This window comes from Vombatus ursinus, unplaced genomic scaffold (assembly GCF_900497805.2).
Source record: "Vombatus ursinus unplaced genomic scaffold, bare-nosed wombat genome assembly UNPS02014781.1, whole genome shotgun sequence".
NCBI lineage: Eukaryota > Metazoa > Chordata > Mammalia > Diprotodontia > Vombatidae > Vombatus > Vombatus ursinus.
The window spans coordinates 8427136-8454975 of record NW_020954559.1 but is presented as its reverse complement, the minus strand read 5'-3'; the positions used below and the strand labels follow the sequence as shown (position 1 = coordinate 8454975).

The following is a 27840-nucleotide window of genomic DNA, read 5'->3' as shown; positions in this document are numbered from 1 at the left end:
TGTATCTGCCTTGGCATTGACTAATTTCCACTCTTAAAATGCCTTCTTTCTTTACTTCAACCTCATGTCAGTTTTTTTTCCCTTTAAGATGCAACTCAAGCACCTTATTTTTCATGAAGCCTTTCCTGGTCTCCCCAACTAGTCGGGCATTTCATCTTAAAACTACCTTTTATTTAATTGCTTTCTTCTTATTAGTATTTATGACCTTATATTTATGCCACACATATGTGTATACATACATATACTTATATACACACATATACATACATACACACATATATTAGATAGGGATTATTTAATTCTTTGTTCTTGTATACCCAGTGCCTGGCAAAGTGCTTGGCACATAATAGGGAGTTAATGAGAATCTGCTGATTGATTGACTGATTCCCTGCACAAAACACTTCTCCGTGGCCACTATTCCTTTCCCTATTTGAATATCGGCTCCTTAAGGGTAGAGACTATCTTGACCTTTTATAGTTTTATCTCCAGTGCTCAATACAGTACTTGGCACATAGTAAGTACTTAAGAAATACTTTTTCATTTATTCTTTTAATGCTTCTCTCCTTGCTTCCATCCTTGGGTTGTTATCTGTACTCATTTCACTACATTGCAATTTGGGTGAATTCATATGGTTAATTCAGCATGCATTTAATTTATGTCTACTATATTCAATTCACTAGGCACAGTGATTCAAAGAAAAAAGACACAGATTTTGTTAAGTGATTTACATTCTACGTGAGGTGGAGAAATAAGTCACACACATTTATTAGCTGTGAGATACAACCTCTCAAGTTCAGTTTACTGATTTCTAAAACAGAGGTAATAACACTCCCAGTACTTATCCCATAACTATATTGTAAGGCTTAAATGAGATAATATATGAAAAGTACTTTGCAAACTTGAGAGTGCCATATCCTATTCTTCATTAATTCATTCATTCAAAAAGCATTTTTAAGTGCCTACTAACCTCGCAGATAATGTGTTAGGGACTCTAGGTACAAAGGCAAAAATAAAACAATCCTGGCCTACAAGGAGCTTATACTCTAGGGTGGATCAGGAGGGAAACTACACACACATACACACACACACACACACACAGATAGATATAGACAGATAGATATCTACATATAGATATACACACAAAATTAAGAACATGGATAAATAAATAAAAATAATATCTAAGTGGAGGGAAAGAGGGTACTAGTATGCTATAACATCAGGGGAACTAAATAAGAGATAGCTTTTTGGCTTCCTTTGGGACAGTATCCAAAATGACTAGCTAAAAAATACAAACCCTCATAGATCTAGGAAGAGCAGAACCTGAGTTTCAGTCAGTGGGCAGATGGATCGAGAATGGAGGGATTCCTAAGTAAGAGGTAGCATTCTCATTCTAGGTTGGTTCTGTCATTGCAGTATGTACCTGTAATTGTATATGCTTATGTAATATTTGCCCTGACATTTTTTTTCACTCAGTAAAGAAAAGTTACCTTGAAGAACATAGACCCTGAAGGTCTATCTCAGTGCTTGGCACATAGTAGGCTCCCAATAAATGTTTATTGATCAAAGAGCAAAGAAAATTGAATTAAACCACTTGTGGACTGTATGAAGTGTGTGGTTGCTATGGGCAGAAATGCATAGTCCAAAAAACCAAAAAGGATGTCCTGGGTTGCTGTGAGGATCAAATTAGGTAATGTATATAGGGTGCTTTGCAACCATAAGATGCTTTATAAAAGTCAGTTGTTTGTTGTTGTCAGCAGTCATTCTGACACTCAATTATTTTTTGAATATAGTGGCATAATCTATGTGGGTGCACATGGTAGACATGTGAAATTGGCAAGGGGAAATTGCTTTGGTATATCAAAGCCTCTGGCAATGTTCTCTATCACTTTGAATACCAGACAGCCACTGTGTCTAAGCAGACAATTTTACATGTCTACATCAACTCAATAAAAGCTTTCTCAATATCTGGTGAAACAAAAGAAAACACAGATTTCACTGTGATTGGCAGAAACTTTGAAAACAATGCAAACCACCTTGTGTTTTACCATCTGGGTTCTTTGTATCATTGACTTCATGGCACTTGTTCCCAATGTTTCAATTCACCTAGTTTAGAGATACTCAAAGAAATAGGGCTTCCTCTGGTACCATGTTTCTGGTAGAGATAGGAATGCAAAATGACAGGTTCAAATAATAATGGAATCATAGGAATTAGAGAAGGAAGGGGGTCTACCAAGGTCAGAGAATACATTCCTTTATAAGTGTTAACTGATTATTTTACAGTACAGTAGCATTTTTGTACCTTCAGCCTGAATCATGCCTTCAAAGTTGTCAAAGTATATTAGTACAGAAAGCACTGGACCTAAAAAGAAAATCTGGGCTCCTCTTACCCAGGAGAGGTCTCTCATAATCCCTTGTAATTGAATGCAAGGTAAACCTCTGTTTCTCTATTTCTAGAACTTGTAATAAAATACTGCTACTTCTACGATGAAGATGATGACAACAACAACTACTACTATTAACCTACAATAACTACTGCTACTAATAGTTGACATATATTTAGGGCTTTAAGGTTTTCAAAGCCTTTTACAAATATTACCTTGCTTAATAAAATAATCTTGAGAGCTAAGTATTGCTACTACCATTATTCAGATTTTACAGATGAAGAAATTAAGCTTGAGGGAGATTAAATGAATTGCCCGGCCTCATACAGATCATGAATGTCTAAAGCAGGGTCTGAACTCAACTCTTCCTGACTCCAATTCTAATACTGTTCTCCTCCTACCCCTGCCATTTTTTTTTATTTCTTCCTTGGATTCAGAAAGAATCCATTAGATAATATTTGCAAAGGTTGTAGAAAATTTTGGAAAATGTATTATAAAATATTTGCATGTGGTTTTTTTTATTATTTGCCCTGTATGATAATTTAAATCTTAATTATCATTACTAATAAATAAGTTTCTTTATAGTTCCTTTAAATATCTAATCATATTTGAAGTTACTGTTATTCTTTCAATTGATTTATATTGTGTTTATCTATGAGAGGCAGACTGGTATAGTAGCTAGAGGCTGCATTTTTCAACCTAGGTTCAAGTGTTACCTGTCTGTGTGACCATGGATAAGCCACTTATTCCCTCAGTGACCTGGGTAAGTCTCTAAAACTAGAAATTGCAGAGGAAATTGAAAAAAGTACTGGGCCTGAAGTCAGGAAAACCTGAATTCTAATATGGCTTCAGACATTTACTAGCTCTGCAGACCTGGGTAAATCACAATTTCTGTCTGCCTCAGTTTCCTCAACTGTAAAATAACACCTATCTCACAAGACTGTTGTGAGGTTCAAATGAGGTGCTATTTACAAAGCACTTAGCACAGTACCAGGTACGTACCAGGTGCTTAATAAATCTTTGTTCCCTTTCTTTTCTTACCAAATTCCCTACAATGATGGTCTTTCTGTATCATCTATCTCTATTTCCATCTTTTTTTAAAAAATTTTTTTTGGCAATCACGGTTAAGTGACTTGCCCAGGGTCACACAGCTACTAAGTGTCAAGTGTTTGATCTAAGGTGGGATTTAAACTCAGGTCCTCCTGACTTAAGGGCCATGCTCTACCCACTGTACAGCCTAGCTGACCCCCTATTTCTACCTTTACCACTGTCTCTGTTCCTACCTCTATATTATCAATAGTGATCTCTCATCTCTTTATCATCACTCTCTATATGATATGCATACATACACATATATAGACACATATAGGTATACATACAAATTTATATATATATATGGGAATTTACAAGCAGCATTTACTTCACATGTAAAATAAGAATTTTATAGTCATTAAAATAAGCAAGAATTTACATGACTTTTTCTTAAAAAATTAATTCATTGATGATTAACCAGTCGGGCTCAAATAAATTTTGATTTTGTGTGAGTATGGTCAAACCAGTCTTACAGAAGAGTTTGTTTTTTAAATAGAATTTACTCAGGTAACTTTTTGGGGCTTAGAAATGCCAAATAACCAGTTTAACTACATTTTCCCTCAGTGAAGAGTCCTAACCATGCAAACACCATCACATCAACATTCTAAAAAGGAACTAAAGGTTCTTTTATTAAATTATCTCTTCCTGCCCAGATTTTTTCTTTCTCTAAAGTTAAAATGTGACTACAGTTCACCTCCCAAATTTCTATTCATCTAGTCACACTGCCTAGACAATGGCTTATCCTGATGGTTTCCTGTTCCTTCCCCTCCTACTCCAACTTCTCCTTAATCAAACCAGCTCTCCCCCCTCCCCCCAATCATTAAACTTCCCTGAACATTTCTTACCTTAGGCCTTTTGGAACTCTCTCATGATGCAAATGTTAATACATATCCCTTCACCCTTGAACTCTTTTTCTTCTTTTTTATTTAGACTCACTTTACTTCCTAATATTAACTGAAACCTGAGTTTCCCCATGAGCATTCCATAGCCATGAAAACTTTTTAATGTTAACCACTCTTATATCTATATTATATCTTTGGACACAAAGTTGACATATTTGTTCTTCATTGGGACTTCTAGACTTTTGCTTTCTAGACCATCATAATTTAATCATCACTCCTTTGAAATCCAAGCCAATCTGAACATATTGCTTTCTCCTGATCCTTGTTATTGTCAGAAACCCAAATCTAGCATGCTTTTGATAAATTATCCAGAGCTTTGGTACTTGACTATTTGGTTTTTTTCTCCATTCCTTCTTCTGCCATTATTCTGAAGGACTACAATAACCATGGTGATAGTCATTGAACATTATCACAATTCTGTGAACCCTTCAATTTCTTGTAAAAAAATTTATTTGGTATTTTGTGAACCTCTCAATTTCTAAGAGCTCCATCTTCAACTATCCACCAGAAAAGTCGCATCTTAGAGTTCATTGTCATTCAAAATTCCTTTATCCCCAAGATACTAAGCTTTGAAATTCACTATTCTGAGCACTCTAATGTACTTTTAACTTTTTCCATTCTCTTTTTCCTATCATAATTGTCCTTTGTTCTCATATTGACCTTTGAATATTTAATTCATTCTTCCCTTTTCTCCCTACCTGTTAACATCTTTATAATCTCACTTAACTCCCTACTCAATGTGGATCCAGGGATGAGCAAATTCAATAATAATCTCTCCTCTGCTATCCCTGATCTCTAGACTTATTGATCTTCAAGTATTCCTACGTTACTTACCTTCAACACTGAGAAATTCCTTTTAAATAATACATTTGATTTTTACACTGAATTTAACATGCAACAAAAAACCTCAATCATTTCCATGTACATACTAGAATAGAAAAAGAATCTACATTAAACTGTAACTCTGAAATTTACAGCTTACTTTTCTTTTGAAATATATAATAAATTCAGTACGTGATTTTTCCAAGATATCTTGCTTGTTTCTAATTTTTTTCTGCAATCTTCTGTACATGATAAAAAAAATACTTCAATGACTCTCTTTTCTTTTTCTTTTTCTTTCGGCTACCAAATCTGTAGCCTTCTTCTTCCTCCTTCCCCACCCCCAACCGGAGAAAATATCCTCATAACAAATTGGTGTAGTCAAGAAAAACAGATTACCATATTGGCTGTATCTGAAACAGTATGAATAATTTGGATCCTGAATCCATCACCTCTCTATCAAGAGGGAGGTGGCATGCCTCATCATCATTAGTCTGGGTGAACTTGTATCTGTTTTCTCTGATTTACCTCCTGGGTGGCTGAGTATTGCTGGAGGAAATTTGCAAACTGCTGGCTCAGTCCACATAAGTTTATGCTATATTCTCAACTGGTCTTTTACTGCTGCATAGCAATTGTTTTAATTAACTTCCTATTGAGTCTCACACACAACAGCTGTATCCAACCCATTTGTCCTCCAAGCCAACAACATCATATCGTTTTCTTACTCTCTCAATGAGCATCTTTCCCCCTACTTTACTGAAAAGGTTATGGCAATCTGATTCGAACTTCAACTTTCTCCTTCTGCTCAATTAAATCTTTCAAGAAACTTCCTCTTCAGTCTCAAAAAGCAAATCTCTCCACCTGAGCCCTCAGTCCCATTAATCAACTAACATTTCCTCTAAGTCCTTGCTCCATTAATTATCTCCTTTTTTATGCATCTTAAATACCAAAATATCTCCTCTTTTTCTGGATCCTACAAAGCATTCAAATATGCTCAAATTTCTGCAATCCTAAAAAAAAAGAAAGAAAACACCTTTCCTTAACCCTGGTACTATGCAAGCTGTCATCCTATTCATCTTCTCTGTATTATTAAACTTCTTCAAAGCATAGTATATAATTAAATGTTTCCAATTTCTCATCAGCCACTCTTTTCTCAAAAATTTTAAGACAACTGTGGCTTATGCACCAGCATCTCTTTGTAAAGGTTGAAGAGGTAAAAAAAAATTCTAGCAAGAACTTAAAAAGATTCTCCAAATGAAGGTAATACATGACTTAATAACTAGGGGTTGTTGTGAGGTCAGACGCAAGGTAATATCATGCTGGCTACTTTTACCTCTGAGTTTATTTCCTATTACTCTTTCTTAGTTTTATTCTTACCCAAGACTGCCCACTGACAGTGGACACAAGAGAGAACAGCAAACAATATGTTATACAATATTGCATGGGATTAAGAAATGAAATAAGTAAAAAAAATGTAGATATTTGGAAGCCTCACATTTGAATATCATGAACAATTGTTGCTAGAGGAAAGTAAACAAGGATTGGGCATGGCAAACACTGAACCCCGCCCCCCTCTGATTGTCTCTCTGTCTCTCTCACACACACACACACACACACACACTCACACACACACACACACACACACACACATGAAATTAACAGACAGGAAATGAATGGCTACTAGTATGGTACTTTTTTCACCCCAAATTTACTTTCTGTATATAGCTAGACAATTTACTAAAGAAAGGTAAAAGTTTTCACCAAATTTGATGAAATGATAAATATAAAAAGACATTAGGGAAAAAATGTCAACCTGACTTTTTGAATAAATTATTAATGCAAAAGAACAATAAAAAGATGAAGGGAATGCTATTGATCCTGTTATCAATTCCTGCAGATATTAAATTTATGTAAAGCTATTGCCACATAAAGAAGGTCAAAAAACCCTAGAAACTGCCTTGACAATCAATCACACACTATTTTAGTGGAGAGACATGGAAGCAGGCAAAGGTAAAAGTGATTTAGAATATAAAGTTAATTACAAAATATTGCCAGGGAAGGAAATGGGACAACATGAACAGTATATCCTCACAAGAGTGAAATAAGAGTGTTGGTAGAAAAAACAAATATGTGGAAAGGTTGGCATAAGAATCAACTAAGTTAGACAATCTCAATTATTCATACATGTAAGTGTAAAGAGGAGACAAAAAAAGGAACAGGTGTGTCAGTGTTTCTGTTTTCATAACTGATGACGATAAGCCAACCACATTTGTACTCCAACACATCAGTACCTTATGTACTATCAGAGGAAGAGAAAATGATTCTCCAAAAAAATGAAGTCAGGAACAACAGTTGGACTAAATCAAGTACATAGAGAAGAAATCCACATTGGTGTTAAAATAGCTTCGAAAGCATTAAGAGATCAATTAAGAGAGAAGGAAAAGTACCAAGTCATTGGGGAAAATGTTGGATGGTTTTTATTAGCTTCTCCATCATAAAGTTATGAGCAAAAAGACAAAAGAAACTACTCTCTACTATCTTATCTTTGTAAAATTCTACATATAAAAATTACATCCTTGGTCAAAATAGAAGAAGGAGGAGGAGGAAGAAGAAGAAGTGAGTGAATACATTAATATCATACATCAATATTATAATGAATCACTAGTATGAGATGGCAGACAAAAAAAAATAGAATGATGTCCTAGGGATAACATAGATACCAATGGAGGTAAAAGTCACTGAACCATCTCCTAAAGGATGAAGAGTTAGAGGGAGTATCCATATTGATGAAATCATAGCTCTTTCTAAAGTATTATAGTACAATTGAGTCACATTTTACTAGAATTTGTCCTTATGTTACTATCAACATATTTATTGAGCATTGATTGCATGTCATTTTGCCATGCATGTAATTTAAGGAGAGGATGGGAATTCTTTATATCAATCAATCAGCAACCATTTAGTTAGGACCTGCTATGTGCTAAGCACTACCAAGTGCTAAGAATACACAGAAAGGACTGACTACTGTCAGGGAGCTCAGTTCAATGGCGAGGACAATGTAAAAGAAACTATATAGATAAACTGGAAATTATGAACAGAGATAAGGTGCTAGAATTGTGGGAGATGGGGAAAGTACTTTTGTAGAGGGTGGGATTATATCAATCTATTTTTTCAAGAAAAACTCTTCTCCTTCCCTGCTTCCCCTGCAATGCCTCTAGTAACTCAGAAAGCTTCTATTCTAAATGTGACACACTTCCTCTGTCCTTGGGTATTATGATTTGACCCTTGAACAGGAACATATTGGGTAGAGATGCATTACCCAAACTACCTTATGTCATCTTCTGGGATTTATATTCTTCCAGTATCCTAATATATTTTTTGGTGGATACAATTATCATGTAAATGTAGCAAATAGACACCCTTTCCTCTCAGACCATATTCCATCAATTGGTATTACTATGGATTGAATATGGTATTACTGATGAAATGTAAGGAGCAGAGGGATTCTTCTCTTTCTTCTTAAACATCTAGACGTGATATTACATTTTGTTAATGACCCAAATAATTTCATTTCCTGATTGGTATCTTTGATTTAAACAATTTGCTCTAATGAAGATAAGCCAAAGGAAAAAAAGAACATATACCAGACTTCCACAGATCTTTACACTGCAAAATCTACCCTTTAGGAAATTTTCATGAATTCATCAATCAGAAAAGCGGCAGTTGTGTTTCCAAATGTCCCAAACCAGTGCAAAGGCTTTAACCTAGATTCAGCCATTAAGGGAGACAGGTCTCTTCTCTTATATCTCTTGGAGAGAGTTTTATGGGTCAAATTTTATGGACAATATAATTTCCAACAAGTGGGACTGGAGTATTGAAATTATAACCCTAAATATGATGAGTTTCTGCTTCAGCTAGCTATTTATAACACTTTTGTAAATGTTAAGTCCCAATCTCTTCTGGGAAAGTTACCCTGGGTCAGTTAATTTACTTGTGTTTTCAAAAATAACACTGGATTATATTGACAACTGAGGCTTATTGCTGGCCACCCTCCTCTCCTCATGCCCCTTCCCTTCCCCCAGCCTTTTGCCTTTACTCTTACTTTTCACTTGTCCAAATGCAATTTGTTTCTCTTTCCTGATCCTGTTTGTTTCTAATTATTTCTCCAAAGTCAAGGTACAAATTATTCTATCTTTTGAGGTACAGGCTTTATTCTTTATTTGATGTCCTTGCAAAGTTAATAAATATTCTTCCTGTTTTATTCTGGTCATTGACAATAATGTCAAATTACTTTAAGTGCTGGACTAGACAAACACCTGATTCTACTGGCTATTGTTGATACTTATCCTTTTCACTAGACAATAAGTCCTTCAGAGCGAGAAGAGGGTGTGGCAGGCACATGTTAGTAGTCAAGCCTGCCAAGGGACTCTTTCTTCACTCATTCTTACAGAGATCACAGTCTTTTGATTGCCCATTCTACAATTTCTAAATCCTTGGCCTGAAATGACTGGACTAGAGGAACTCTCAAAGCCCACCCTCCTAAGGGAGCAGAAATGCGGAATATGATCCCTTGAATACCTGGTTAAATGACCCCAAATCCCAGAAACATAAATTTTACAGAGGAAGGAAAGCATTCAGATTTGGAGACTGTCTTCCACTTTCTCTTGCAAGCTAATTGATATATTCTATACTTTGCCTTGACAGAATCATAAAGTGCCAGTTTCAAAATCACAAAGCAGTTTCCCAATGCTGATGCCTACTTTAGATCATCTACTTTATTTACCACCCATTTGAAGTGGAATTTGCTAATAAATGTTACTCTTTGATGTCAGTTGTCCCCACAACTGGGTATTATGCCAGGATATCATAGCCTGACAGTTCTGAAGACATACTCTTGAATGAAACCTTTTTTGAATTCTAGTTTTCAACTAGTTATGAACTTATCTACATTCATCTCATCTCCCCAGTTTATTGATACTACATGGAATTAAAACACAATTTTGATAAATTTAAGAAACATTGCATCAATTTGCTTTACTTAATGCAGCTTGGTAGAATGGAGTTTTGATATATTGCTGGTTGGCATAAGAAATTAATGGGAATTTTTTGGGAGTTTTGTACAAGCTGCAGATGATACATAAAGATAATACATGAAGGCCAGCAGATAATACAGAAAAAGTTTAGAAACTCAGAAATGCATAAAATATGTGTGTATAGTATTACATAATATCAAGAAAAAAGAAAAGGAAATCCATGAAGCCAGTAGACTTCTTCTCTGGTATGAAGGGAAGGTCAAAAGATTTTACACAGATTTTCTAGATCAAGGGGATGCCATACTTCCAACCCTGGTGATGTGGAAGGGATAACTGTGCCTTACTCTCATCTGAAATCCTAACTATATTATTTAGTACCAGTATCTTTTAAAAAGTCCTTCTGTTTCTGGAGCTTATTTTGTACATCTGTAAAATAAGAGGATTGAAGAGAAGAATTCTACCCATCCAGCTCTAATATTCACTGGTTCTGGGGAAATCTACCTGCATTGCTATTTGGTTAGCTGGATGCTTTCTTTACAGCGATAAAATTGATTATTTCTTAAGTATTGCTGGACTCATTTAATTTTTTTATACACCAATACAACCATGATTAATTGTAACCCAACTTACTGTAAATCTTTATTAGTTATTGTTCTTTTCTTGATACCTTATAGGGAGCATAGAATGTGAGAGCCAGAAGGAAACCTAGAGATAATCTAGTCCAATACTCTAATTTCGCACATGAAGTAATTGAGTCTAAGGGAGGTAAAGTGATTTGTCTGTGGTCACACAGTTGAGCAATATCAGAGATGGGATTGGAATTTAGGCTTTCCTGAATTCAAATTAAAATCTGACCACCAAACTATGCTGCTTTTTTTCAGTTCAACGTCTATGTTTGCTGTAATGGAAGTGATGTACAGAATGATAACTCTTAGGGATCTAGAAAATGAATCATCACTAAAGATTATTTTCAATCTAGTTAAAATTCATTATCAATGCATTCATTTAACAAGAAAAATTTAAACAGCTTTTGTGTGCAAGACACTAGCTTAAAAATTAGAGGAAGAAAGACAAAATGACAAACAATTCCTATTTTCTCTCTTTCTTTTTTTGGGGGGGGGGTTAGGCAATGGGGTTAAGTGACTTGCCCAGGGTCACACAGCTAGTAAGGGTCAAATGTCTGAGGCCAGATTTGAACTCAGGTACTCCTGAGACTACAGGGCTGGTGCTCTATCCACTGTGCCACCTAGCTGCCCTAACAATTTCTATTTTCAAGGGCCCTTATGTATGACTGGGATCAGAAGGAATTTGGGATACAACATATAAGCAGTTAAATAAACACAATATATTTCAGGAAGGAGAAAACACTAAAAGGTAGGTGAATCAGAAAATGCTTTCTTTAGGTGTTGACACCTGAGCTGAACCTTAAAGGAAAGAGGCAGAAGTGAGCAGGGAATGATTCTAAGCATGCAGGAGTTTTAGGCATACAAAGAAAGGCACAGAAGTTTAAGACAGCATAAAAGTGGAATATATATTATACAATGATTTTCATCAAGAAATGAAATTAAAAGGAAGTATCTGATTATTTCTTAGTTGACCCAAATAGAATTAAACAGCCCACTCCCACCCCCATCAAATTATGTGTAATTTCAGTTTTACCATATAGAAGTTGTCTAAAGATGTAAATTTAAAAGATTTTACATTTTAAAAATGTAGGCAAAATTTCAGTCTTCAGCCACCTCCTCAGTTTTCTAGTAATCTTCTCCAAAAAATAATTAGCAGCTTTTCTTTTATGATGATCATTTTCTTAAGTTACCAAATACCACAAATTTGAATTCAGCTAAGTTATTGGTAACTAGAGTATAATGTTTCATGAAAAAAATACACCAAGGAATTAAAAAAAAAACATGTTAGCCTAAAGAACATGACCATCTCCCATCATAACTGTTACTATTTTAATAAAGTCATCAGCAATTCATTTCATGTCTTCCTTTTTTGTGTATACTCTATCAGGTCCTATGCTTTTTATGCAAATAAGCCATTGATATTGAATACCGATGCTTTGAGGCTTCTGACATGTGAAATATATTTTCCACTTGACATTCCCCATCTTTTTGCAGATTGCATGTTAGAAATATCTTTTCTCCTTTGTGTGGCTACCATATTTCTTTTTCCTGTCATGTACTTCAGAATAGGCCTTAATTTTAAGTCATTATTAAGTGTCTTTTATTATATTATTTTCTGTAACTTACTATATGTTTTCCTTTCACTATTAAACTCAGTGAGGTGTTTGGAGTAGCATATATTTTGCACATAAAGAAAGGACATTTTGTTATTAAATATCTTGCAACACTTAATTTTGTTGATGTGTGATGTTACAAAAAGCCTTCTTTGATGGTCCAGTAAAACAAACCACAAAACAATTTGCTTCCTAATTCAAATCAATTTTCTATTGATTATTTTATATCTTTCATTGGGGGCTGTATGTTAGAAGGAGTAGGGGGTGGAACTATACTTTATTACAGTCCTGACTGATTGCCACTTTTTTTTTATCAGACTATCACCATTTTTTTTCATTACTAATCTTTGAACATGACACATATTAATAATGAATTCTTACGCCCTTGTAAATGCAAAGTAAGGTCTGCACAAATTCTTTTTTTTCACTGGCCTTCTATGATTAACTAAACAAAATAAAGAGTCAATGAAAAGAAAAAAACGTTTGATAAGAAATATGAGGATAAATGCCCAAAGGGGGAAAAGAAAGAGATCACAGATGCATAGGGCTCTTACTGCGAGCCACAGACTGGTAAAAGTAATAAAATGGCCCAATGGAGGTAGTGGAGCTTAAGTTGTAATGAAAATGTAAGTAAGTTGTGCTCAAATGAAAAAAGAAAGCTTCTCATTTTTCATTGTCAAATGCGGGCTGCTAAGTAGATGTGTAACTAGCAATTTTCATGCTGAGGACAAGGTCTAAGAATTGTAGCCATCCTTTCTCCTGTTCACAGCACCTCACTCCTTACTCACACATGCTTTCATTCTGTTTTCAGCCCACGTGTTCTCCTGACTAAGGCTACAAGGATAGAGTGAATGAACTTCCATTTGCTCCTCTGATTCAAATGAGGGTCATCAAAGCAAAGAAGTTGGTGTATACAATGTCAAGTAACATTCTGGGGGTTGAGAGATATGCACTGTATCCTCTTTTATATTGTGATATTAGATACTCCCCTGCTTTCCCCACCCCAATTCCACGATATATCTGATAAGTATATTTGCAGGATTATCACAACCCTTTCCTTTTGGATTTTTAGATAGAAATCTGCTACTTCCTTTCTCATTTTCTCCATTTCCCTCCTCACTAGAGTTTTGCTTTTGACCACCACCTCCTTCAATTTGCCCTCCCTTTTATCCACCACTTCCCTTTTCTTTCCCCTTTCCCCTCCTACTGCCTATATGGCAAGTTAGACGTCCATACCTGAGTAATCTCTTACTTCCTAATGTTATGCCAGTAGATTTTGTGGCAGGACCAATATTTAGGATTCTATGGAACATTGGTTTTACTTATGTTTAGCGCTAAAGACTTTACTATGGTTCAATATATTTTAAAAATCACACTCTATTAAGTTTCCTAGATAATTAATTTGATTCAATTAATTCAATCCAACAATATATATTGAGTGCCTACTCTGTGTAAATCACTGTCCTAGGTTCTAGAATACAGACAGAGGCAAACATGAAAAAATAGTCCCTGCCCTCAAGAAACTTACATTCTAATGGGGAAGACAATAAATAAAAGGCAGCAGAAAAAGGAATATAGAGGAAGAAGGTATCTACTGGAGCATGGTGACTAAGTCCAGCAGAGAAATGAAGCATGACTGGCCTGGGTCTATGCCCAAGATGAAGGCCATCAGAAGGAAATTACCAGTGGAAGAAGGGGCCAGCATGGTGGAGGGATGTCCAGGGTGGGAAGGCCCGGGATATTGAGGGAAGCTCTAGGGTGAGAAGGGAGCTGAGTAATGGTGAAGAAATCCAATCAGAAACACAATGAGGAGAGGAACAAGTAGGGATTATGAACTAATAGATGTGACATTGGAAAATCCTACTTCTCCTATTGAGAAATTAGGCTTTCCCTAAAGCTAAAACTTGGACTAATTATGATGACAGATAAAATTTGGATTGAATTGGATAAGGTCTCCAGCCTCATGATCTTAGCTAAGTGGTGCCTAGCTAGCCACCATGTTAGATTTGGAATGAGCTTAACTCACTCTGTGTATCAGTTGGGGGGTGGGGTGGGGACAAATTTAATATTTTACTTACTCCAATGCTCTAGTGCATTTGTAATCTCATTGTGTGGGTATCCCCATTATACACAGATCACAAGCCACCCAAGCATGCTTATTGTGTAACTCTGATCCATGGCATCCCATATGTTTATTATAGGAAAGTGAAGATGAATTGAGTAGATTGAAAATGTGCTGGATCTGCAGTCAATATAGACCTGAGTTCTAATCTGTCCCTAGACACTAGCTCTGTGACTCTGGGCAAGTGACTTAACCTCCACCTGCCTCAGTTTCCTCCTTTGTAAAATGGGGATAATAATAGCCTTTATTTCCCAGCATTGTTGTGAAATGAGATAATATTTGCAAAGTTCTTTGTAAACCTTAAAGTGCTATAGAAATACTATTATTGTTACTGTTGCTGCTGCTATTACAACTGCTACCACCACTACACATTCTCTCAATACAAAGAAAGGACCTACCTTGCTTTCTCTTTATATTCCAAACCAATGGATATGCTCCATAGGAAAATTTACCTTACAGTGCCAGAATACATACTTATATGACAGAATTTTGAGAATTTATGAGGCTCTGTATTTCTAGAACTAAAACCCAAATAACTATTATACTCTATAAAAGATAAATCAAGAAAATATATGTTTAACTTGAAAAAAAATCATTTGGGCTAGGTATAATGATTAAGATTTATTTATATTCTATGTCACAGATGACAAGGCATGTTCTTCATAAAATCTCTGTGAGGTAGTAGTCTGATTATGATTACAGATAAAGGAGATGGAGATTCTGAGAAGATAAGTGACCATAGTCACAAGACTAGTAAGTGAAGTAACTAGAACTCCAAGCCATATCTTTTGACTGCAAGTCCTCTACTCTTTATGTTAAACCATATTCCCTGATGTCACCAACCCAAATAGCAATTTAGTCAGCAGCTGCATTAAACTATTGAAAATTATCCTACGGCCTATACCCCTGGGAAAATTTATCAAGTGGTCACATGTCTAATTGAATGTAAGTAAGGTCATTTTTGAAAACAAGGGACAAGCTATATGACCACATGAGATACCTTCTTAAGATACATTCCATAATTTTTGACATGGTGAAAAATGACCAAGACTGTTTCTTTTTTTCCTTGACTATAACAATGCCTATACATTCTTATCTTCCTCCGAAGGATGACATTAAAATCAATGTCTTTGTTATTCAAAATATAAACTTATCTGTGGAGAGATTTAGTTTTCAGTTTACAGAAAGCTTTACAACAAAACAGTTTATCACTCAGGTTTCATGTTTGTTTTTCCACAGAGATTATGTTTATTTATGTTGGGAGAAAGCCAAAGCAGAATAACAAAAATGTAGCCAAATAAGTTCGTATTAGTCCAGTTGAATTGTCACATATTAAATAGATCCAGAAATGCTAGTGGTAATTAAAAGCGTAATTTCAAACTTCTTATCCAGCTTCTCAAGTAAGGAATGTGTCTCATCATGTGAACTTTTACTCTTTGGAAGGAAAGAAATAAACATGTTTTTCCATTTCCCCAAGTAGTGTTGTTGTAAATGACTAGAGGTCACTGCATTATTTCAGATAACTATATTTGGAAATAAGCCCCCCCACCTCAAATAGAAAGTGAAAAATGACTTCTGAATGACCATTCCCTTTTGCTTCTTAGCTAAATCCATGAAAGGTGAGAGTCAGTTATAGGGTAGCACATTTCATGCACATTCTATCAAACTTCTCTATGACTACATTGTGAAGCATGAAACCCTGGTAAGGAAGTCAAATGGTCTATCATTATGATATTAAGTACTGGAGTCAACCCTACAATAAAAATCACACCAGTGTTCATTGCAAGTAAGTACCCTTGTGAATTTCTCTTACGTAAAGCATCAGTAATGCCTAAAAGATAAAGTGCATGCATCTCTAAGGGATAGAGGGGAGATTAGTGACAATCTGTTACAACCAATCAGCATTTTCTCTCTATCTTAGTGGTGATATTTCAGCACATGTGATTTCTAAAGATTGCTTGTTGCAAGATTTATTTTTTAGGATTAAAATAATTGATTTTTTTCTTTTACTCTTTTTTGTGTTACTTTGAAAAATGGAAGTAGATACTATAGCTATGTGGACATGATGATAACATATAGCTAAAAACACAAAAATTCACAAAATGTTTGTATAAACCAGTTGAAACACCTGGGTAACTGACCTTTTTTGATTTAATTCTAAAAACTATATTGAACTTTGTAAAAAATATGAATTGAATACTAATAAGATATCCATTATATAATGATAAAATAGTTTTTTAAAAACCACATGGTCTATGGAGCTTTATTGCAAAACAAACAACAGATTCAATTTCAAATTCATATTTCTTCTTTGAAGTTAATTTAAAACAAGGTTTTTCATCATCTCAGATACAAATAAAATGACTAAATCTTTATTTGTTAGAATTCTTTGTTTTCAAAAAATAAAAATGAAACATTTTTTTTTCTCCTGGATATATTAGTTTTCTTTGCTGAGATGAAATGGATATTTAAGAACTAAAGTTTTAGGGATTATATGCAAAACATTTTGGGGAAAAGATAATATATAATATGACCTGTTATCTCATTTTAAACTAGTTGAATTCTGTCTAGAAATGATACTCAGATTCTGAGTGAAGATATAATTATATAAGATATAATATAAGATTGACTCTTTATGCAACAACTGAGATGAAATGATAGTCTGTGATACTGTGTTTCTATTGTGTGTCATGTTTTGTTTTATGAAAAGAATACTGAGATAGAAAATACCAGCTTCATTATATCGCATAGCCTTAATAATAATCCTACATGACAATAATTTTAAAACGTTGTAAAACCAATTATGCCCAAGAGGCAAATCATGATATAATGCCATTTCTAAGCCATCAGTTTCTATTTGACAATTGTGGACTGACTTACCTGACTGGTGTGGCTTTCCCTATGTCTCTGAATCGATGAGCTTGCTGTACTACTCACTGATAATTTCGAGTAGCTATCTTCTTCTGGTAAACCTATTGATAATGATACCATTGGTTAGATAGTTCTTCATTCTCAATAGAAAAAAATAAAACTTGCATACACATTTAAGCAGATTTCCATTAATGGGAATGCTCTTTATCAACAACAAATATATACTAAATGACATAGAGTACTTAGCACTATGTGATTTATGTATTAATGGATAAACATGTTTTAATGAGGGTACAAGGTGGCCAAACACCAATTAAAAAAAAAAACATGAATGAGCAAATGTACACGATTGAACATATAAATGGTACAGAGCAAAGACAGACTTTTCTAGTTTGAAAAAGAGGAAAATAGAAAACAAGTTAGTACAGCAGATAGAGCATCAGGGCAGGAGTCAGGAAGACCTGACATCAAATCTGACCTCAGATACTTAATAGCTATGTGACCCTGATTAAGTCACTTAACCTCTGTTTACTTCAGTTTCCTCATCTGGGTACAATAACAGCACCTACCTCCCAGGGTTGCGGAGAGGGCCGAATTAAATAATAATTGTAAAGTGCTTAGCACAGTTCCTGTGGTGGTGCTATACAATGTTAGCTATTATTAGTATTACTACTATTATAATTATTTTACCACACACAGTAAACCAAAAGGTTAAAAAATATGTTGCTTTGGCTAAGAGGAAGGTGACAGCTAAGTTTACACTTATTTTGTTAGATAGCATGGATACCCAGCGGGTTTTCAAAGAATGATGTTATCAAAGTGAGATGGTATTCTTGATAGGTTACAGTAGTCTGAGGCCTTTGGAGATGAGAAACTTTATGAAAAAAGCAAAAGGTACCAATTTATTCATTTTGGGAATAATTTTCTTTTACTGTTTACATTCATTCTAAGCAATCAAAACCTAAACATTGGTAAATTGGGCCAACTTTTGTATCAGTTCTTACCCACTCTTAGTCATTTAGTGAGTGTTGCCTTAGACAAACTAAGACCTGAGAAAGACTGTAATTTAGAAAGGCCAAGGTTGCCCACTGAATCCCAGATCATCCCTAGTTGTCTTGACATTTGTCTTGCCATTAGACTTTGCTGACTGGAGGAGAGAGCAAGGGTGATAACTTTGCACAGCTCTGCTTCATTTAAATTGTATTCACTTGCAAGTCAAGACATCACCCTTGTGATGTCATTGATCTTCTTAGAGAATGAAGGATGAACAACAGCAACAGGGAGAATATTCTGGTAATTGTCCATCCATGAGTGATACTATGATATGATACTATGAATGATACTATGAAAAGCAAGGATAGAAGATATGAAAGTTAGCATAGAAAAGGAATTTGTTTTTGAAGAACTTAGCAAAGAAGTAGATTAAGGGGTGAGGTATCATAAACTTTTTAAGTGACCTGAGTGGTGAAGAAAAGATTCCTTGAAGAATCAAGATAAGAAAAAGGAGTAACTGCCGAGTAGAAAGCATCTGATACAGAGGTGAATCATAAAGGATGGAGGCAATGGGATGAAGTGACTTGCCCAGGATCACGCAGCTAGTAAGTGTGAAATGTCTGAGGCCAGATTTGAACTCATGTCTTTCTGAATCCAGGGTCAGTGCTCTATCCACTGCACCATCTAGCTACCCCCAGGATGGAACAATTTTATTCCAGATTGAATATACATACATACATACATACATGTAACAAGAATTCCTCCACTTGAGTGCAGGTAATGTCTCAAAAATTAATTTGTAAATAAATTGTTTTGAATATGTCACATTTTCTCAACAGGTTTAAAGAGAATGCATTATCTTTACCTCTAAACCCAACCCTCTACCTAACTTTCCTGTTTCTATCCAGGACACCACCCCTGACTATTTCCTTTGAACAAACATGGTTGAGGTGTCTAGGTGATATAGAAGATACAGCATTGGACAGGAAGCACTGAATTGGAATCCTGCCTTAACATTTACTTAAAATGGGGATACAATGACATCTACTTCACAGGATCAAATTTATAATATTTGTAAAGCATCATATAAATGGCATTACTACTACTGCTGTTGCTGTTCTGCAGCTGCTGCTACTACTACTGCTAACTACTACCTTCTCTTATCTTCAGTTTCCTCATCTGTGAAATGGGGTTAATAACCTATTCAATAGGGTAAAAATGCACAAACATAATACACACGTACATATATACACATCTGGTTAAAACTTAAAACTGTAATGACTTCTGGAATACTTTGAGTATATGATCAAATATATCATGCAATCAGTTAGTATTATTTAGACTTTTCCATCTCTTTAGCCGCCTCCTCACCCTGGAGATACTTCTATCCCTATAGGACCATCTCTTGTCATTAGTGGATTCCTGCCCAGAAAGTCCATTTAAGGAAGTGCCAAGATAGTACATGGCTCATTTTTCTCCTGACTTTAATCCTGAGTATCTATATTTTTCCATCTTCAATCTCCTTCTTACATGTTGCCTTCCTCTATTAGAATTTAGGCCTCTACAGTGTAGGAACTATCTTTATGCTTGTGTTTATATTTCTAGTGATTAGCATAGCACTTAGTATACACACATTGTAAGTGCGTAATGAATGCTTTATTTATCATCATAAATGTGTATGTATGTATATGTATGTATATATGTATGTATGTAGATATATATGTCTGCAAACCTTGAAACATCATAGAAATGACAAAAATACCATTTATTCTTCTTTCACCATACTTTGTATTATGGTTATTTTGTACCTGTTATTTCTTTTCCTAGATCACAAATTCCATGAGGAAAAGGACCATCCCTTATTTGCCTTTGCATCTAACATGTTGCCTGGCACAGTGTTTATGGTGCATGATGGTGCCTTCATGTATCTGATCCTACCTGGCTTTGAACCTTCTATTCATATAGTTGGTACTATTGCCTTTTTCAAACCTCCACACTTGCAGCTTTTTTTCTGTTTCTGTGTTTTCAGATATAGACTGAAATCTGTAACCTGGTAGATCTAAATTGGGTCAGGAGCATTATTATTATTATTATTATTTTTAGGCAATTGGGGTTAAGAGACTTGCCCAGGGTCACTCAGCAAGTAAGTGCCAAGTGTTTGATCTGAGGCTGTATTTGAACTCAGGTCCTCCTGACTTCAGGGCCAGTGCTCTATCCACTGCACCACCTGGCTGCCCCCAGGAGCATTCTTAACAACAGAACACCAGACTAGAAACCATCAGACATTGTTTTTAGTTCCAGCACTATATTGAACTAGCTGTATGACTTTGGAATGGCCTGGGACTTACTTTTCCCCCCTCTAGATAAATGGAGGAATTGATCTTTGAAGTCTACTCAAATTCTAAAAAATAAACCATGCTATGATTTTGTATATGTAAAGAATAGGTTGACCAAGTATGATGTGTTTATGCATGTGAGGTATCTAGATATGACTCACAGGGAGAAAGGGATCATTATCTCTGGAATTTTGTTCATCGGAGGGAAACTTTGATGTCTGTCTCATAGAGGAGGATATGGCAGTCATTTTCATGGCCCTTTCTGCTTTCTTCCAGGGAGGAATCAGACGCTCCCTGTGCGAGGAGTGGGTAAGATTCTAGGTGTAACTATCTGTATCTCCCCACAAGTCACATTTAGACATCTCATATATATAGACACTTGTGGCAATGGAAAACTTCAAGGTAGATAGAAGTAGGATATGTTGTAATGTATTATGAGCAATGACTTACATGTAAGAAATGGCATAAAAGTAGGAGTAGGTGGGTAAATGTTTACCACCCTGCTCTTCAGGAGGAAAAGGTACACAGGAAATACCTTTAATTTGCACTATTAACATTTTCTTCATCACTTTCTTAGGTTTAAAAAAAATCAGCAAAACTATAAACCAAGCCCTGATTTGTAGTATTTGCTGAGTTCTGAGGTATAAATGCTCACACTGACAATTTGACAATTGGCTCTTGAGAGTCAATTTGAGCTGGTTCTAGCACACACCTCTAGGAGACTTCATCAAGAACAGACACAATTTGAAGAGGAGGTGGGTCAGTTATGTGAAAAGGGGAAAGAAAAACAAACAGATGGGAAACTTAAGTGCTACACTAGGCTACCCCAAATAGAAAAAAAGACCAGCAGCAGACTGTCAGCATATTCCAAAAATCCTCTATGTAAGATATACAGAATGACACAAATGAGAATTACTCAAAATGAAAACGCATGGAGGGGTTTCAATCTGCACCAGTGAAAGGAGTACTTATGACAATGGGACTGCAGATCCATCATAGCATCAAGATACGCTTAAATATACATCATATTCATATAGAGATTTATATATTTGTAGACACATATGCACACACCTACTATAAATGAGGTTGGTAAATAAGAGTTGCCAAATCCCAGGCACCTAAAAATGTACCCATTCTATTAAATATTTAAGTAGTTGAATAGGGAAAATGACCTGAACTCTATGCAAGCAGCTTTCTTCCAGCATAATTCAGACTAAAAATCTGAATTCTAGCAAGTATTGGAATTGAAGAGAAACCTTGTGCTCTTAGGTGAAGTGAAGGTGGGTATGTGTCCAGTTTTTGTGCACAGTGGGTGCTTAATAGATGTTTGCTGAAGTGAATTCCAAATCACTTAAAACATTTAAAATCAAATCATGTTTTCCCTTAGTCCTTCCCTTCTAGAATCCAATATTTTATCACATCAGAAAATACTGTGGATGGAAGATAAGGACCATATATTAAACAATAGTATCACAAAGAACACACAGCCCTTCATAGACCATATGCAATTAAATTTACTATAATAACCTCCCAAGTCCTTTCTCCTCTCCCCACCCATAGTTTAGCAATTAAAAAAAAGTATCCACCAAGCACAAATACTGTAGGATCTCACACTGTACAATTATTATTTGGAATGTTTTATCATCTTTGTGTCAACATTGCTCCACAAAATAAAAAAAAAATTCTATATGAAAAGAATCTATATAGTATCTTAAATGAATAGCATGTTAATGCTGACAGTGCATAAATACTAATAAAATGTTTCCTTTATATAACGATAAATAATCATACGTCCTTGGAATAAGTAAGTATACAAAACTCCAAGCTAGTGTTTTCCTCAGTGAACTGATACAATTAAAATAAGTGATAGCCATACTTATCTATATCCAACCATAGTTCAGTAAATAAAAACATAAAAAAAATTTCTTCTGGGAAATAGAGGTGACGTGCAATTTTTACAGTCAAAAGAATGTTTCCTGGAAAATGCTATTTCCAATTCAATTACAGCTTTAAATTATTTTCTATTTCTAATTTTATTTATTTTAAAAGTAGAATGCACTTTAAATTGTAAATTAGCAGTTTATACTAAAAAATAACTTTGCAGGGTATCATGAAACTGTGTACCTTAGGGGAAAATGGACTCTGTCCATATTTTAAGGCAATAATGAAAAAAAAAAAGCTTTCTAGGTAAGATTCAGGGATGTTATTTAGATGTTTGTATATTCAATAGATGTCTACTGATCTCCTACTAAATATTGGCAAAGTTAAGGTTGCACATAGAAAGAAGTTTAACACATACACAGAATACTTGCTCCATTTACAACAAAGGGTTGTTGTCAAGAAAGTCCTTTGCAAGCCATCAATTATTACAGAAGTATGAGTTGTTTTTTAATCTATCAAAAAACATTTATTCAGAAGCAAGACAGCACCCACAGAAAGAGCATTTATATAGTATATCCATACCTCTTCGTAGAATATGATATGTTTTATTCTAAAATATACCAAAATAGGTCAGATAAATTATAAACAACTTAAACTCACATAGATGAAGGAATCTTTGAACTTTGAAAAGGCTTCCTACTCAAATTTTGATGGGAGGATGATGGATGATCCCACCATATGGACCCCATTTTGGATGCTACAATTCTTCAGAGCAGGTAAACAAATATTGATAGCACCACAGATGTGCCTTCCTATGATTCTGGGAATCTCTGACCCATGACAGTCTTCACTGGGAGGGTTTTATACCAATGAAATCACAGGTCCAGAAAAATTAGTTACCATAAAAATGAAAACAACAGTAACATGTGATTTACATAAAACTTTAAATTTTGCAAAGTGTTTTAAATGTATTGGGTCCCTTGATACTTATAAAAACTCTGTGAAATAGGTGCTATTATTCTCCCCCATTTCATAGATAAGGAAACTGAAATTCAGAGAAGTTTAAGGACCTTTTCTAGAGGCACAGAACTATAATCAATCAATGCTCAACTAACCAACCAGCAAGCATTATTAAATCTTTACTATGTACCATGCCAAAGTGATACACTGTCATAGTGTTGTGGTTTGTGCAGCGTGTATTTGTATGTGCATGTCTTTGTCTATTTCTATGTGTTTATGCATTTCTATTTTATTCTGGGATATTACACATGAAATGTAGCTAGGCAAAACTTGGGAGGAAGGGGGTAATGCTAAGAGGGAAAACTGTAAGATTTCATTAAGATTCCAGACTAGCAGCAGTACTAGATGGAAACATAGCCTCTGTGACACAGCAATAATCTATTTGGAAGCTAGGCAAGCCAGTTTTTTTTGTTGTTGTTGTTGTTTTAGTAGTGGTTCTTTAAGGTTTCATCAGATTTCTTTGTAAATCAGATCAAAATCCCAGTTTAAATATTTTTTCTTTTGAACATAATAACTTTTAAGATGTTTCCTATAATTCTTTATACTTCAAGAGAATTCTCATTCATGATAGCAAAGGACAAGCCTTATTAAAAAAAAAAAGATTCTGTATTTGCTTAAGTGAGTAATGTATAAATTTAGGTTTCTGAGCTTGGAAGCAGGCTGCTTAGTAAAAGGCAGGACTTTGCAGCCTGACATTCTCAAGGACCATATTTTTAACTTTGAATTTCATGTTTTCTATTACATGAAGTTACCAGAGTTTGATATGTGGATAAAATTAAAAAAAAAACAAAGTGAGTCTATAGATTTGATCTAGGCAGCTTTCTATTTAGTCCTCTTTTCAAATGTCACTGGTTTTTTTTTTTTATCCTCTTTTAGACAAAGATGGATGCACAAATCTCTGAAAAATTAAGGATCTCAAAAATGTCAGCACTCTTTTTCCTTTTTTAAGGGGCAGTGGACAGAAGTAAGAGGAGGCATGGAAAAGAGATTTTTGAATATATTTGAATAAACAAAATGTACTTAATTTCCAAAATCTTTGTGGATTTTAATATCCCCATTTCAGTGATTATTATTATTATTATTATTGTTATTATTATTTTGTTTGTTTCCTGGATATGTGATTTTTATGGTGGAAGAATATCCTTCACTGATGCAGATTAGAAACCCATCTATAACTTAGTTTTATAGAATTGTCTGACACTGAAATACTGAAAGGTAAGTGGCTTTCCAAAGCCATAGAATGTCAGAGGAAGGACTTAAACTCAGATTTTTCTGACTACTCAGCCAACCCTGTATGCATGCTTTCTCTCAAACATTCCTTAACACTCTTAAAAATTAGCTTCAGAAAGGAACAACTTAAAGAATCTTAGATAGAAACACAAAATAAACTCAGAAACATCATAAGCAATAACCATTATCTAAAAATTATTTAATTTTCAGTGTAAGTAAAAAATGTAAATTTTTTGGTCACAAATTCTTCAGTTATATTACATAACATCCATGGGGTAGAGAAATGACTGTAAGGGATGGCAAATGTTTTCAATTTTAGCTTCCTCAGCATAGGCAATTCCTATTGATCACTTTTTGCTCAAATGAAATCTGTCAACCTCCACTCCATTAGTTAGTTTTAAAAGAAGACTAGTACCTTGAAAAATTAGCATTGCTAAACACCATTAAAAGCACATACAGGCTTACCAATTCAGTGTTTTGCCTTCTGAAGAGAAGTTTAGGATCAAGCATTACTTACCATTTGAGAGTGAATTTCCATTTTCAGAAGTTATGGAGCTGGACATTGAATTATATAACTGAGTTCCATGGTTGTTTGCATTTCTGTCTTGGGTTTCTGATCCACTCTCTGATATATTAGGGTCATCTCTGCTGGTTAAGTTCAGGTTAGTTTCAAAACCTAAAATGAGAAATGACACATCATATTTGAAAAAATAAGCTAATAAGAATACCTATTCTCAGTTTAAATATTAATTAGAAATGAAAATGCCAGATTAAAAATAGCTGACTCTTATAGATGAGAGATGGCAAGGGATAATTCAAAAAACACTGACTTTGGAGGCTGAGGACCAAGGTACACATGTTACTTACTGCCTCTATGACCCTAAACATATCCCTTAAGTTTTCTTGGACACTATTTTCTCATCTGTAAAATGAACTGGGTGAAACTAGATGACCTCTCAAAGGTGTGCTGGAGCCAGATGGTACTGGCTCATAAAAACAATTGTTAAATTTTCAGGGTGAGCATTTACACCTTGAAAATTGACAAACACCACAAATCAAAGCTTGATTTATCGTTTCATTGACTGTCTAGACTTCAGAAAGATCAGATGGAGAAAATATCAATAATGCAGATTAAACCTAAAAGTACATTGAATATATGTATATATACACATGTATGTATGTATGTATGCATGCATGTATGTATAAGTGTATTGGAGATCTGGTTGTTAATCATTTGCCATCACACCCCTACTTCTCTATCTAGAGCTACACTCTACATGCATGTAAGTTTTACAAAATATTTTACATGTATTATCTCATTTGATCCTCCCAACAACTATGAGATAAACCATAAAGTTGTAATACTGGTTGTAAAATAGAGAAAACTGAGGTTCAAAAAGTTGAACTGATTTGGCAAAATTGGATAGCTACTAAGTGGCAAAGCTGAACCTTGAAGCTAACTTTTCTAACCTCAAACATTCACAAAATCTTGATGTGGCTAGAAAAACAAAACAAACAAGATTCTTCATGCCTTCCTCTGGTGGCCACTAAGGTATGTAGATTGGAGTACTGTAACCAGTCCCACCAAAAAAAAATATTTAAGAACTTCAATACAAAAACAAACAAATAAAAAAACCCCACAAAACCTAAAACCCAACATCTACATGTAAATACTCTAAAAGGCATGTCTCTTTAACCCTTTCCTTTGTAAGTTTTGTTGACTATAGATCTCATGTAAGTGTTGCTTTGTGACCTCCTCCGATATGTTTCATCAAAACAAAGGTAGTCTCTGACGGGAATCCTCTGAGTCTCTAACACCTGTGAGGTTTTTTTAAATAATTTTTTTCTTCTTTTATTTTGACAGAATAATAACTGCTTTCCTTTTCCGCCGATTTGAATTGTTTTTTAGAAAAGGAAAAAAATGAACCTCAGCTGAATTTGGTGAACAAAGCATCTCAGCATTGCACTAATGGCGGATTGTAACATACAAATATGTATTGTAGACACAAGCTAAATTTTCCTCTAGTGGGAGAATCTTCACAGATTTTTAAAAGTTAACACAAAGAAAATGCTTGTGCCTTTTGTTAGCCAGTTACAGAAATACAGTAATAGCTCAGCAAGTAACATCAAAATCTCCTAGTGGAAAGTTTGATAAAAAGAATTTTTTTAGTTGCAGTAGAATTGCTCTTCATGCTGTTGATGATGATGATGATGATGATGATGGTGATAGGTCAATTATTCTCTTCAGGAAAAGAACATAAATTGTAGTACTTGTTTTTCCTTTCCATTGAGATATTTTTCAGGTATGGAAGATTTTCTGTGATTCATGGCAGACCAAGGGTGACTACCAATTAATTCAATTAAGAATATTTATTAAGCACTTATTAAATATAGAAGCAGTACAGCTTAATGGATAGAAATCTGGGCTTGGAGTCAAGAAGACCAGTGCTCAAATCTTGTTTCTTACATTACCTGGCTATGTGAAACTATTTGGAAGCTAGGCAAGCCAGTTTTTTTTTTTTTTGTTGTTGTTTTAGTAGTGGTTCTTTAAGGTTTCATCAGATTTCTTTGTTCCTTACAGATAAATCTGATTTATTGATTGAGATTTCCTTTTCTTGATGACATCACCACTTCTTCATGTATTTTCACATTATTTGTTAGGCAAATTTGTCCCTTCCGATACACAGAAAAATAAACACAAAGGAAAAAGTGAATAAGGAAAATAAGAGATCAACGTATTTTAGGAAATTTTCAGGAGCAAGAATTCATCAACAAATTTTGTATCTGAGAACTCCTCGCTGATGGGGTTGCAACAGAATCATATGAAAAGATGCTGTTAAGGTGATAGACCAAGGATGATCAAGATAGATAGTTAATAGATGATAGATTACTTCAACTATTGGAGTGTCTCTCATGTGGAA

At 34.7% G+C, this 27840-nt stretch overlaps 1 protein-coding gene across 1 annotated transcript in view; it reads right to left on the bottom strand.

Annotated features, from left to right (window-relative positions):
* LOC114046108 (unconventional myosin-XVI-like) overlaps positions 1–27840 on the bottom strand; it is a 682808-nt gene that overhangs the window by 12560 nt on the left and 642408 nt on the right. Inside the window, exons 33-34 of the mRNA XM_027866362.1 lie at positions 25437–25595; positions 17469–17560 (exon numbers count right to left, since the gene is read on the bottom strand). Coding sequence (XP_027722163.1) covers positions 17469–17560; positions 25437–25595 — 251 coding nt within the window. The remainder of the gene's footprint in view (positions 1–17468; positions 17561–25436; positions 25596–27840) is intronic.